The following is a 13,782-nucleotide window of genomic DNA, read 5'->3' as shown; positions in this document are numbered from 1 at the left end:
GGCTCTTGCTACAGGTTTGGTTCTCAGTGTGGCTGTGTAAATCTCTGCGCACAGAGCAGTTCCCACTGAGCCGTGTACTGCCTGGGGCACCACCCAGGAGACTTGAGTCTTGTGCTAAATGATTTTCTTGTGCCTGTAAGACCACTCCTGCCTCTGGCAGTGGTGTTTCCTGGAGCTCCGTTGGCACAAGCAAATGTAAAAACCTCACATAGCCCCAAACTGTTTTCTCAGCTGCCACTCAAGGGCCACGTGGTAAGGTTACACTCGGGCAGTCAGATTTTGAGAGGAGCTTTCAGTGGCTGTGGAAGAAAAAGGCCATGTGTGCCAGGCTGGGGACACCAGGAGGGACATCTGGGAATTGGCCTGTCCTCGCTTCCCTGGCTCTGCCTCTCATTGTGTTGTGCCTCTGCTGTGTAAATGCACATGGGAACCGCATGGTTTAGGATTGAGAGCGCGCACAGAAAAGCATCCACTGTCCTGTCTTTTCCCCCACGGCTGCTCCATGTTTTGCTGCTCCATATTTTCCTGCTCCGGAGAGTGTCCTGGACAGGAGTCCAGGGGAGGGGGGAAGAGGAGCTGGAGGAGCGTTGGCAGAGGTGGCTGCTGGTTAAAGGGTGACGCGAAGGGATTAGCAGTGAGAAGGAGCAGAAGCGATGGCCACACTGCAAATCTGAGTTGCTGTGAGCTGAGGGGGGAGCAGGAAGGGGCAGCTCGGTGGGATGGTGCTCAGGGGGAGGAACAACCATGAGGAGTGTTTCTAGGAAGTGCAAATTGACCTTCCGCTGGAGGGCTGATGACTGCGAAGTGGCTCCTCTTCGCATACAGGAGTATGCACGGTAAGTGGCTTCCAGGGCTTTCAGCCTGTTTGCACCTCTCAGGAGAGAAGGTTGTGCGTGCAGGGAACACCTCATTGTTGCTTGTTGATTTGGTATCAGTAGACATGGTTTCCCTTTGGGGACTACTACTGCTCCTTTAAATAACGCCATTGAGCCACAGTGACTCACTAGCACTGGTTTCTTAGGAAGTGCTGCTCTCCTGGGCCTGTCTGGGGATGCTGTGGGGGGGACCCACCCCTGGGGTGTTTGCCAGGGGCTAATTGGACCTAAAGCTCCTGGGTTTGCCGGAGGGAGAGGCTGAGGTGGCAGGAAGCATGCTGCTGTTCCTCCTGGCTAATGAGCCTCATCGCCCTTAACCCTGGTGAGAAATAAATCACTTCAAAAGCACGCTGCTTCTGACAGGTGCCAGGGTCCCTCCAGGAGGCCCTGGACATGTCAGTCTCCCCTTTCCACTCATTAACTGAGGTACAAGCCCCCTGCTTGGCACCACGCTGGGGACAGAAGCAAGGATGGAGATGTTGGAGGCAATGCTCCTAGGGCACAGGGTCTTCAAGGAGGAGGCTGACAGTGATGGGCACTCAGCAGATCTTGTCCTACCACCTCGCCCTATCACAGCAGTGCTGCCCTCCCTATCTCTCCCCTTCCTTCCAAGGCCAGACGAAGCTCTTCCTCCTCACTGCTCAATGCAAAGGTTGGGCGCCGCTGATAACGATGACGACGGCCATTTATCTCCTTGCATCCTGGAGGCTGAAGCGTCCCCCACCCTCACCCCTGCCAGACCCCAGCCTGCCCTGGGCTGTTCCCCTGCCTGCTGCTCTCAGCATTGGTGATGGGTTGGGTTTTCAGCCCAGGTCTGGGGGCACCTTAACCCTGCAGCAGTGGCGGGATGGGGGAGATGGGGAACACAGACATCACAGGACCACGCAAGGCTTGTGGTATTCGCTTGCAGCCTCTGATAGGACAAGCCTGAAGGCCTTCACCCAAGGGTGGTGATCTTTCCCCAGAGTGGCTTCACATGAGACCAAGGCTCTTTGCTCCCTCAGTGAAGGTAACTGGTTTTGGCAGACCCAGTTCAATGTGTTTCTCCAGCACTGGTAGGACTGGGTTGGCCTGCACTCTTTGCCTTGGGAGGAAAAGCTGCCCCAGCCCCTGCTGCTGGGCTCCAGCTCAGGACCGGCTTGACTTGGCCTCTGCAATCCTGCTCTGTGTGGGCAAATGGTCCAGCTGGCAGCAGCCCAGGTCTGGAGTTTTGTTCTGAGGTCCGTACTCCAGTTCCTGGCATTGGCTGCACAACCAAAGCTCTGGTTTTTGCTCAGAAGAAATATGGTGCAGGTACTCAGGTGAGCCATCAGTGCCTCTTCCAGCACTCCAGCACATGGGGGAATTGGCATCACCCATGCATTGCAGAGAGGTGACTCGAGGCAAATCCTGTTTCGGCCTAAGTCCTTTGGAGACCATGAACTCCAGACATCCCAACCCTGTGGGCTTGTGGACCCTGCTGCCCCACACCTGTGTGTGTGTTTAAGCAACACACGACTGTTTTTTCAATGTGTTCACAAAGTGTGTACAGAAAATTGACAGTGGAGGGTCTATACCTTAAGGGTCCAGGTGAAGCAGGTCCTGGCAGCAGGGCAGGGTGCGTGGGGGGGTCACCCTGGGGCTCGCTGCCACAGCCCTGGTACAGGGCTAGCTCTGGGGTTGGCCAAGGGGAAGGCAGTCATTCAGTGGCAACAATGTCCCTGGCCAAACGTATAAATAGCTGCTCTAGTGACCCAGGGAAGAATTGCTGCACAGGCGAGGTTAATTGTCAGCAGAAATTATGGGGACATTGTTCCTCCAAAGATAACCTGCAAGGGATGAAGCATGGAGCAATTTTTTCCCCTTCAGATTGAAGAAAAAAGACCTGAAATATTGGTGCAGTGTCTTTGTTCTCAGCCTCAGGCTGGCTCTCCCATTTAATTGTTTTTCTCCATTCCTTGTCAATGAGAACCAAGATGGATTAACTTTTTGTTTCCCCACCATGACCTCCCAGAGGAGAAGCTGAGATAGCTCCCGTAGGGCTGGGCAAATTATCTGTTTACTTTAACTTTGCACAGAGATCTTTTTTATTTTTAGCTTAAGCATGAAATCTGGGGTTCAGGGGTGAACAAGAAGCAGCTGAAGACAATTTGCTGGAAACTTCTGCATTGGACAGCAGAGTTCATGGGCTCATTCATAGATGAAACCTGCTACTTGCTCCTCTTGTGAGACCAGAGGTTTTGCAATTTGTCCCCGAGTGATCAGGGAAGTGGCCATCGGTCTGTGTCAGTGGTGTGGGACAGATGGCCATCGATCTATGTTGGTGGCAGCATCAAAGCTGTGCCCATGTGATGAAGGCAGTAGAGGCTCCCTGGAGCTGTCACTGGAACTGGGAATGTTTTCTCCTGATGATGAAGCTCTCTGTCCTGCTGTTTCTGTGCACCCAGTTTCCCAGACTATTTTCTCTGTATTATTTTTTTTTTTAAAGGAGCATTTCCCTCCTCCCAGCCCCCTGCCCTTTTGGCTGGGAAGCTTTCCTGTTAGTGCAAGCCAAGCCCTCTCACGCGTTGGTGTTCACCTTGGTTGGGGGCTTAATGACTCACGTCTTAGATGAGCACATGTCAGAAAGCCCAGCTGGGGCTCCCTTCAGGCCCACGGCTCTGAGCTGCTGTCATCCCCCACGGAGGCACCCCCAGCCCCGCAAAGGCACCTGGTCTCTCCTGGGTATCAGCTCTGTCCCTGTAGGGATCTCTGAAGGGTGATCTCTGCCACGGCTGGAAAGGCACCATGGGCTGATCTTTCAGGACAGAGGAGCAGAGGGAGCACTAGTGAACTCCCTCCTTCCTCCAGCCTGCGCTGGGCTTTGGCCAGCCTGCACCAGGGTGGGTGGCAACAGCAAGAAGGTTTTGTGGAGCAGCATCTCCTCTCCAGGCAGACACTTGAGGGACATGGGGGGGGTGACATGGCAGGGCAATAGACTGGATGCTCCCTGGTCCTCATCTGCAAGAGTCCTTGCTGGGAGAAGAAACTCTGGCTCCTTCTGCACTGGGCTGCAAGGGCGCCTGGGAGCCTCCTTCACCATTTTGCAATGGAGCTGAAAGGAGCTTTTTGGGGACCCGACCAGCCAGTCCCATCCTCCTCCCCACTCTGCGCTGAGCAAGCCAAGAGGCTTCTGGATCTCAAGAAAAGTTGGGTTCACCCTGTCGCCTCCTTCATGCATCCTGTGGCACAAAATCAAAGTCTCTGTTGTGCCGCTTCTGGTCAGGGACTCTGGTTACAGGAAATTACTGGAGAAGGGTCTGCATATAAATAGCCTGGCACGGGGCTGGACCGTGGTCCTCCTGGGGAGAGGTGAAACTCGAGGCTCGGCAGCAGCTAAGCAGGCCCCATCCAAGGGAGACAGAACAGCTTTATGACAGCCTGATGCTGGGGAGAGCAGAGAGGTTTTGCAATTCTATTGCCTCGGTTTTCCTTGCAGAGGACCCGGGGGAAGCGTTGCTGCATAACTCGGTATGTGAGTAGCGCCTGAACTGCTGGGCAAACACCCTGCCTGCGCGCAGGACATTAGTCCAAGCAAACCCCTCTGCCCCCAAACAATCTCAGTAAGAGCAGTCCATGCTCCAACCCAAACAAACAATAACATGTCATCAACTACAAACTCTAATGACTTATTATTTATTTATTGACTAAATGCTCCTTTAAAGTATTCATTGAAAATCCAAACCAAAATCTTGTTTTGCCAACTAAAAGCTGAAGTTTGACTCAGAAAATACCAGGGTGTTTAAGCTTTGAAAAATGTTCCCCTCTTGCCTGCTTACTTTTATTTTAATGCCAACTACTTGGAAAAGGCTACTGCAAGAAGACATTTCCTGCAAAAATCTTCCACCTGGCACAGAGAATGGCCTTCTGTTTTTTAATCAAGCAACAGGTTACGATCCAGTCTGGGACCTGCAGCTGGCGGAATATCTTTGATCCAAACTCCAGGCTGTCAACATCTTCAAGAAAGCCACAGGGCTACAAAAATTCCTCTGCAGATGCAGCATCTGTTTTTTAAAATAAATAGAAGGGACCTTGCCTATCTTTATCTTTGAACCGTGATGCAGGCGCAAACCCTGGAAGCATAGCAGTTCTTTAAGCTGCCATGGTTTTACCATGGTCCATATGTTTTTGCACCATCTGTAATTCTCAATACAAATAAATCCAGGGATATGACAAAGTGGAGAGTATCTAGAGCACTTGAGCAGGAGAAGATGTCCCTGTGAGTGAAGCTGAGGTTTGCTATAGCAATGCACCTGCTCAAGGGAAGATGGCAAAGGCAGGCATTGCACAAGGTGCCAATGCTCATCTTCCCTTCCAGAACAAATGCTGACCAATTCCTGCATTGGGAAAACTCACACCTTATTTTAGCATTGCTAGATTATTCGCTCTGGGGCTCTTCTGCCCAAATTCAGCCAACGTGTTCCCTTCCTGCTTGCAGCAACTCCGGACAAGCAGCCAGCCTCCTCCACCTGGGTCCTTCTGGCTTGCAGCAGGACACACTGACAGGTACCACACCACCCCACCGACTCTGTCCCAGGCTTGTATCATGTTTGAACAACACATGGCAGTGCACCACACAGTGCCCTGCAGACTTCTCTGCTATGCGCTGAGAATGATGGGGCTCTCTCTGGGGTTTAAGGAATATGCTCTTCTGTCCTTTTGTCCTTACCTGTTGTTATGTGCTTGCTGGGAGCGCTGGGGGAAGGAGGGAGCCTGAAGAACACTGGTGAGGCTTCTCCTGGTTTCCTGGAGAAGCTTCTTCCCTTGCAGGATTTCTTTAACTGAGAACGTCTCCCAAGCATGCTGGGTTGGGGAATGGTATGTTTTCAAGGGCCTCTGGCACAGGCAGAGGTGATGGATGAAGTGACCCTTCCTGGCACACTTTTCATCCATCACATGAAATGCAAGTAAGTAAAAACTGGGTGGTTTGGCACAAACCTGGCTCAAAACTGTTGCTCTGTCCTTACTGGGACAACCATAATTTGAAGAAGCAAGGCATGAGAGGGGGTATAGATTTGTCAGGGCTGCTTCTACCCTTTATAAGATGTTTAACATCTTCCTTTCCTTTCCCAAAGAGCAGCAGTCTGCCTCAGTGCTTTACTCACAAATACCAACCCACGGCTGGCTGGCCATGGAGCAGTGGTGAAGTAACTCCCACAGGTTATGGATGGAGCGCTAGCGCCCGCTCACCATCTGTCATAACTCTGCTTCCCACCACCTCGCTCTTTCCAACCATTTCACCTACCAAGCTGATAATTTTAGATCTGGCAAGAATGTCCAAGGGTGATTTTTTTTTCCCCTGTTCCTTTTTTTTTTTTTTAATTCCATAAGGAGGAGAATACCCTTAGATCACAAGCCAAGGGAAGGCTGAACTGCGTTCACCCACGCTGGTGTTGGAAAGTTAAGGTTTGGCTGAGAAATGGTCTCAGTGGAGAGCAGTGCCTCTGCACTGGCTGGTGAGTTTAGCTTTTGGGTTTTGTGAGGTTATTAAGGGTCAAAATCCATGTGTGTGGGGCCGATGCAAACCTCTGCGCGCAGTTTCGGCTGCCGGCTTTAGGAGACTTTGAAAGGGAGAAAGATGGTGCCGTGCTCTGTCTGGTTGTGGGACGTGCGGAGGACATGGGTCTTCTTAGGTGTTCATGGTGGAAAACAGGGCTGCACGGGGTGAGACCGAAACCCAGGGCAGGACATCACTGGTGATGATACAACATCGTTTTTGCTGTGTTTAGCAAATGCTTGCTGGAAAACATGGTGTTAATGGCAAAAGGTTCATGAACACCGCTGTTAATTAAAAATGGGACAAAGCCTCGATAAGGGGCTTGGCCAATCCTCCTGTTTGTTTTGGTCGGGCTTCCGTGAGGTAACGACATGCCGGACATGTGCCCACCGGAGCCGTGCGTGCACGACCCATGGGGACAGTCTTGGCGTCCCTCACCCCGGCTGCGTTGGGGCTGTGATTCAGGCTCATCGTGCAGCACTCAGTCAGGGCAAGGCCAGGCCTTTTTCTGCCCGACACCTTTTTCAGATGAGCCTTCCAAGCTGTGAGGTAAGTGGAGCTGGTGGCCTTGGCCACAGGCTAGTTTAACCAGGGCAGGAATTGCTCCCCGCATTTCCATCCCCTCAGAGGGTGCGGCGCTGGGTGGCAGGTGCGGCGAGGGCAAACGCTGCCCGGTGGCTGTAATGGCTGTAATTAAGGAATTGTGTTATTGTGCAATTGAAAGCGATGGGCCTACAGACAAGCATACAGCCTGGTGCGCTTTTAGAAGGCTTCTGGCCTGCCCAGGATGGCAAGGGGGTACAAAAGCGTGTGCTAAGACAGCAGGTCCTTTTTAAAAATGAATTTAACCCCGAGCTCTCTCTAAGGCGCGTCAGAGACGGGGAAGAGGCGACTCTTCACCGCAACGCGCGGGAAGCTGCAGCTCCCGCCTTGTGCTCCAGGGGGCGCTGCCCGCCGGGGAACAGCCCCTCTCGTCACGTGACGCGCCTTTCCGGTCTGCGGTCGGCTGAGAGGGATCATGTGGGGAGGGAGGGGGCGTGGCAGGGAGCGAGGCCGCGGTTGCCAAGGAGACGGGAGGCGGCGGCGCGGGGCCGCGGGGCAGGTGGGCCGCGCCGCGGTGCTGCCGGCGGCACTCGGGGTTCGCTCGCTTCCCTCCCCTCCGGCTGGCTCGGGAGCTGCTAGGGCCGTGTGCTCTCGGCCCTGAGGGGGCGGCCGCAGCGCCCCGGCCTGGGTAGCGGGGCTGCTGTGTGAGGAGCCGGTGTGACCGGCCCGTGGCCTGGCGAGAGCAGCGGTTTGGGTCGGTGAGGACCGGCTTCGGAACTTCTTTAGACGTGCCTTACGGTGTGTGTGGGGGGGGGGGATGTCTTCCTCATGCGGTTTGTTTGGAGATGAGGTGGCTAACGGGCTGTGCGTGGCGGGACTGCGGGAACCGCTGTGCTGGCTGCTAACGTCCCCCTTCTTTACAATTTTCTAGGTTTATCAACGATGAGACGTAGCAGTAACGTTTAGCAATGGGTGGCGTTTTAGCTTATGAAGCTGAGTTACTCGGACTAGTGAGAGAGGTTGGTTTTTCTCTCTTTTCCTTTTTTTTTTTTCCCCAGTTGAAATGAGCAAGGCAAAATTTCATAATGCTTGTATTCAGAGCCAGGCATTGTAACTGTGGTCTAAATTCTGGAGTTACTTAACTGGCAAAGTGTTTGCTGCACCCTGAAATCATACTGACTCCTGTCATGCTCTGTAGATTCAAAGGGCTAAATGTCCATTAAATGCCAGCAGTCAAACTTCAAATCAATCTAGAATTATCTATTCTTCATTGCAAATGAGGCTTTCATTAAAGAAACAGTTAAGTTGATTAGATCCACAGACAACTTTGGGGCTCAGGTCCAACCTGAGATAATGATGAGCTCTTTAAAACATTGCTTAGCTGCTACCTCATTCCATATGTGTATAAAATCGCAAAGGCATATAAAAACCCTAGAGCTGACAAAGCCCAGGCTGGAGTCCTGAGACCACTGGTCTCCATGGTTTAATGCCTAAGCAGGATTTTCCAGCTAGGCACTCCTCTACCCATATTGCCCATAAGAGGTAATCAGAAGATATTCTAGTATGAAACAGTCCCATGAAAAAGACAATGAGAGACAAACTTTAAAGGGCAAATGCCTCTCTGGTAGTCTGTGCTTCAGCCTTCTGGATAAATTGGCTGAAATGGAATATTTATGATTTGGAACAAGAATGCGAACTGTGATCTCTGCTGCTTGTTACTGCCTCCTTCCTTTGATCGACACTGTGCTGGTAGCCTACTTTAGGGCCCTCAGTGAACACCAGACCAACAACCTAGCACCCTTGCCTTGTGTGCTTGTGTGCCCCAACATGTTGCAGGGTTCCACAGATGCAAGTGCTGTGGAGGGGCAATCGGGAGCAGCAGTCAGTGGTCACTGTGCCGAGCTTTCACCAGGCTGTCTGTTGAAAGCCTGGACAGTTACTTCCTGCCTAAGACTCTACCAAATGGCAAAATCATACACGACTTCTTAAATCTTTTTGTGGATCTCGGAAAACAAATCTAAAAAGAGGTTTAAGTACTTAATCATTACTACTATTTATGTTAACAGTGAAGAAAGTAAACAATTCTTGTTCTCTGTAGCAATGTTGGGCATCCAGATCAAGTTTGCAAAATGAAATGTGATGTCTTGCCTCAGCAACCAATAACTAAGACTCCTGAGATGGGTCACTCATTGAAGCATTAATAATCTAAAAAAAAATATTGTTCCTGTATGTTTTTGTCTTGTAGTATTTGGATTTTGCTGAATTTGAAGAAACAGTGAAAGTATTTACAAAGGAATGTAAAATAAAAGGGAAGCCACTACCTGAACCAGCAGGTGTTTCCTCAAGAGATTCAAAAGCTTTGCCTGTTCAGGTAATGCATCATTCACACTTACTTTGAGTAATACTAAAAACAGTTAAAGGCCACTAACCACTGTGTGAATTATTACAGCAGTGAGATTATCTGAACTGTCTGAACAGATTCTTGATTATTTGAAGAAGTCTGCTAGTGGTCATTTTTGAGTGCAGGAACCTTCAAGTTTGGGTTTTTTTGTAGAACTTCAGTCCTTTTGAACCTGAGACAGTGGTTTTGGATCACGCTATTTTAGGTTTTTAGCTTGCCATACTTTGATAAGACTGATTTTCACACGCTGTAGGCATGTATTTTTCCCTTATGGTAAAGGTGGGTCCCCAGATTGACATTCTTGAAAATTTGGGCTTTATGTCTTGTATTGATGGTTGATTCAGGCTCTTAAAGATATTAAAGACAGGTGGAAAAAGAATGTTTAGGTGGTCATTGAATGGTGAGAGATTTTGGATAAAACTTTTCATTCAAAGTGTTCAGATGGTACTTGAATTCTTCATTCACTAACCTACTGTTGAAAAAATGTAGCTCTTCTGTGTTTGGTTTTTCACTGAATGCTTTTCCCCTTTGCAGAAAGATCTGCTGACAGCATTTGAAAATGGTGAGCAGAAAGTTTTCTTCCAGCTCTGGGAGGAGCATATTTCATCTTCACTCCGGGACAACGACCCAGTTGCTCAGAAGCTGGAGTTCTATCTTCACATCCACTTTGCCACCTACCTCTTAAAACACTCTATGGGAAAGCCTGTAAGTTTACTTCACAGTTCAAACTTCAAATTGCTTTTGTTTGGTTTACTTCATTTATTTGTTTTCGGTGTGGATGAGAATGGGCTGTTTAGCAAGAAGAATTACCAGAATTACCAGAATATGTATCCAGTTTTTGGGCCACAGTCTGCATTTTAGTTGAACCAGACCTCTGGTATTGTGAAGTACGGAGATGGAATTTGGAGATGTCCTTATCTCAGAGCTCATGAAGTATTTTAACTTGGAAAATACCAGTGTACTGATACTCTCACACCTCTAATTGTAGTCCATAGGAGATTCTTAAAACACTTATTTTGCTTCCGGTTTGGACTGAAGCTGTGTGTTGAAATATAAACTTTTCTGATAAAATGGGAAAGCTGGATCTTGACCAGCTCAATATATTGTGTTGAAAACTATAATTCTAAGCTGTCATAAAAGAAAATGTTTGTTACATGGGACTTTTACGATGAAGAGACATTTAAGTAACCTGGAGTTAGCCAGATCAGCCAGGGCTTAATAGCTCCTGCCTTACACCTGTCAGCTGCTACAGGAGTATTTGGATGCCATCAGTGTGTTTTCCAGCCTCTAAGGAGCTTTTGGTCTGTTCGGTGTGCCAGCTCCCCTTCCTGGTGCTGTGTGAGTGGACTTTACTATTCTGCATCTATCACTGAAATAAAGCATGTCTAAAATAGGTGTTTCCTCCCGGCCCTGATTGTGGAAATGGCACTCTGCTGTAGAAATCTAGCCTGAAGTGGGCAGGAATAGCTTACGTTCAAAAAGCAATTGTCACTTTCTTGTTTTGTTGGACCTGGACGACACAAATAACATCGGTTTACATTTTCTTTTTTGGGTGGTGAAAACTAGATATAATGCTCTCTAGTTAAATAAGTGTTGCTTTTTAGATAACAAATAATCTGGGATTTCAAACTCGATATTAGTGTATTTAGGTCTCTGCTTATATTTGCCAATTTTACAGTGCATTCAGAGTGGTAGTTTTCTAAATAAATATGCTGCTTTATTTCCTAGGACAAAGCTGAACTTGAGGAAAGGATTTCTCATTTTAAGGCGTACCTGGAAACAAAAGGAGCTGCACTGAGCCAGACTACAGAGTTTCTTCCCTTCTATGCTTTGCCTTTTGTTCCGAACCCCATGGTACATCCTTCATTTAAAGAACTTTTCCAGGTAAGTATCTATTTTGCAGAGATGGTATTTATGATGATTTTTCTCATGGGGTGATAGATATTGAATGATGTTTAGTTTGGTAATCGCTTTTATTGTTTCCTATAACAGAAACTGTACAGTTATAAAAGAACATATATTTGTTGGAGGAAGGGTTGTGAGAGTGCTATCAATAACAGAGTACCATCGTAAATATATTTTATATTTGCTTCAGTCCTAAATGGTGTGCCAGCTTTGTGTACATAAATAAGAATTGCTGCCTCTCCTTCCTTTCCACACAACCCTGAAATACACATGCTTCTAGAAATCACTATATAGTAGTTTAAGTCCATGTACTTGCTTTGAGGTTGTTGCCCAACCCCACTAACTGTGTGTGTACATAGCTGGATTTAAAACATGAAAGCTAGGCATAAGGAGACTGAAGCTGTTTCATTTAATGTGGAAAAGAGAAAGTCAAGTTTATAAGTAATCCTCCTGTAACGGAAAATGAGTCAGTGTTGTCTATGTTCTGAGATTCTTCCCCACCCCCCCAAAAAAAAATGCTGGACAAGCATAGCTGTTCTTAGTGGTTTGGTGACTCTTGCCACAGGCATTTTTTCCTGGTTAATTTTTTCATTAACTATGTTTTAGCCTTTGTCTTTGAATGGCTGCTTCAGCGTTCAGTTCTTAGGCTTTCAAGGTGAGAAGAGAGTGTAAAAGTTAGTGTGCTTGAACTTTAAAATAGATGTCATTTGCAGGTGCGCTTTCAATGTTATGATGATCTACAGTTATTCTGTTGATGTAGGGTTAATAAAACACCTTTACATTGACTGCTTTCTGGGCACCATGTAGGTAGATGGTTAGAAGATGACGTCCAGAGCTGTGGTTTGATGTTCCAAAGCATTGGTGGCAATTCCTGTGGGGAGGGTACAGCCACCATTCCACCGGCTGATGGCTTGTTCCTGTGATGCAAAACTGCGCCTTAACTTCTTGGTTATGCCGGAAATGGCTGGTTATGTGGTTGTACTTGAACTGGATCCAGGAACTGATCTGCTTTATTGCCTGTGAATGTGTGTGTATACAGCTCCCATGCACACACACACGTGCATACACAAATTTGTTTGTACAATATGTATAATATTTTGCAGGTTATATGCTTGAAATGCTTCAGCGTCCTAACACATGGACAGTTGTGCTGGCTTACCTAAGGAGCTGCGGGCACATATTGTGGTGGGGGGAGATATCTTCAGCCTGCATTGCTGCCACGCCCTTTTTGATATCAAATCAAAGCTTAAGTGGTACTTGCCCTAGGGCTGACTTTGGATGTACCAGCTGATGAGGAGCTGCAGTTTAACACCAAAAAAAAGGCATACACTGCCATTTTCCTTTGGGACTAGCTATAAATAATGAGATGTACTGGTTGACCTCAGAGATGGGATGTGACTACTCTTTTTTTAATTATACTTAGCAGCTTTTTTTTTTTGAATGCCTTAGCTAAGACGAGATCCTCAGGTTTATTCATAGTAACCCAGTGTCCAAGCTCTCAGTCCACAGTCACTCATATTTTCTTGTGGGAATTGTACAGCTCATTCCATGTTCGTGTTGAAACACAGATTGTTTTACGTTTGAGAAAGAACAGCAGTGAGTCACATGTCTACTAAGCAGTGTTCTTACAGCATATTTTTTTTTCTCAGGCGTCTGATGCTTTATATAGCTGGAGTTCCTGGCTGTTTGTGTAATACATCTTGAAAAATAATATACACTCCTCTCTGTAGGAGACATGGTTCCTTTGGTAATATACAGCGTACTGTGGTGCACCACTGTCTGGATACTGAATTGGTAAATGCAGCAAATAAATTCTGTACACTCTCCAGCATGGTGAACTAAGGGCAAATCTGAGCTGTGAGAACAGCTTGCAACGTACACATATACAGCAGTAAATTTAGGAAGCTCTTGCTACTTGTTGGAAGATGCTGCTTTTTCATCTGTTGGCTAGCTTTTCGTCAGGCAGAAATTAGTTTAACCACAGAAGAAATGAGTATTCAGTGAATTCTTAGGTGTGATTTCCTTAACTGTTATTTTCTTGTGCTTGTTTACTAGTGGAAAGTTGCTGTGATCCAAACAGTACTTTCAGCAGAGTGTACATATTTGGTGAACAACTGTCATCGTTTGTTTTTCTTTTCAAGGATTCTTGGACATTGGATTTAAGGACAAGATTGGAAAAGTTCCTGTCTGTGACTCTCAAAGCCAGACAGAATCCCCGGCTTCTCACTTTATTTGTATCCTTTTGAGAAAACACTGAAGATAATTAGAATTACTGCAAAGAGGCTGTGTAATTTATTGGAAGCGTGTGCTGCCAAGATTTATTGCAGAATTGCAGTGACATTGCAGTTCAGTGTTTTTATGATAGGAAACATTGTTTATAGGCCACATTCAAAAAAAACCTTTTGAAAAAGTTATGTAGAGGCGATGTATAGATGCATATGAACCTGCATATTTATCATTTACCATTCTTTGCTTCCATGTATAAAGTACAGGATACCCCAAGGCACTGGCCTCACCTGACTTCTTTCTTAGCATTTGTAAAG

The 13,782-nt window shown here is 47.5% G+C and overlaps 1 protein-coding gene across 5 annotated transcripts in view; it reads left to right on the top strand.

Annotated features, from left to right (window-relative positions):
• Positions 1–7,434: 7,434 nt before the first annotated feature.
• The window catches only part of ARMC9 (armadillo repeat containing 9), an 80,526-nt gene continuing 74,178 nt past the window's right edge, over positions 7,435–13,782 (top strand). For all 5 annotated transcript variants that reach the window (XM_068406202.1, XM_068406201.1, XM_068406199.1 and 2 more), the window contains exons 1-6: positions 7,435–7,492; positions 7,865–7,952; positions 9,179–9,304; positions 9,869–10,039; positions 11,063–11,218; positions 13,381–13,473. In XM_068406202.1, coding sequence (XP_068262303.1) covers positions 7,902–7,952; positions 9,179–9,304; positions 9,869–10,039; positions 11,063–11,218; positions 13,381–13,473 — 597 coding nt within the window. In that variant the 5' untranslated portion in view covers positions 7,435–7,492; positions 7,865–7,901. The remainder of the gene's footprint in view (positions 7,493–7,864; positions 7,953–9,178; positions 9,305–9,868; positions 10,040–11,062; positions 11,219–13,380; positions 13,474–13,782) is intronic.

Source organism: Nyctibius grandis, chromosome 8, assembly GCF_013368605.1.
Source record: "Nyctibius grandis isolate bNycGra1 chromosome 8, bNycGra1.pri, whole genome shotgun sequence".
Taxonomy (NCBI): domain Eukaryota; kingdom Metazoa; phylum Chordata; class Aves; order Nyctibiiformes; family Nyctibiidae; genus Nyctibius; species Nyctibius grandis.
This window is presented reverse-complemented; position numbering and strand designations above follow the sequence as displayed.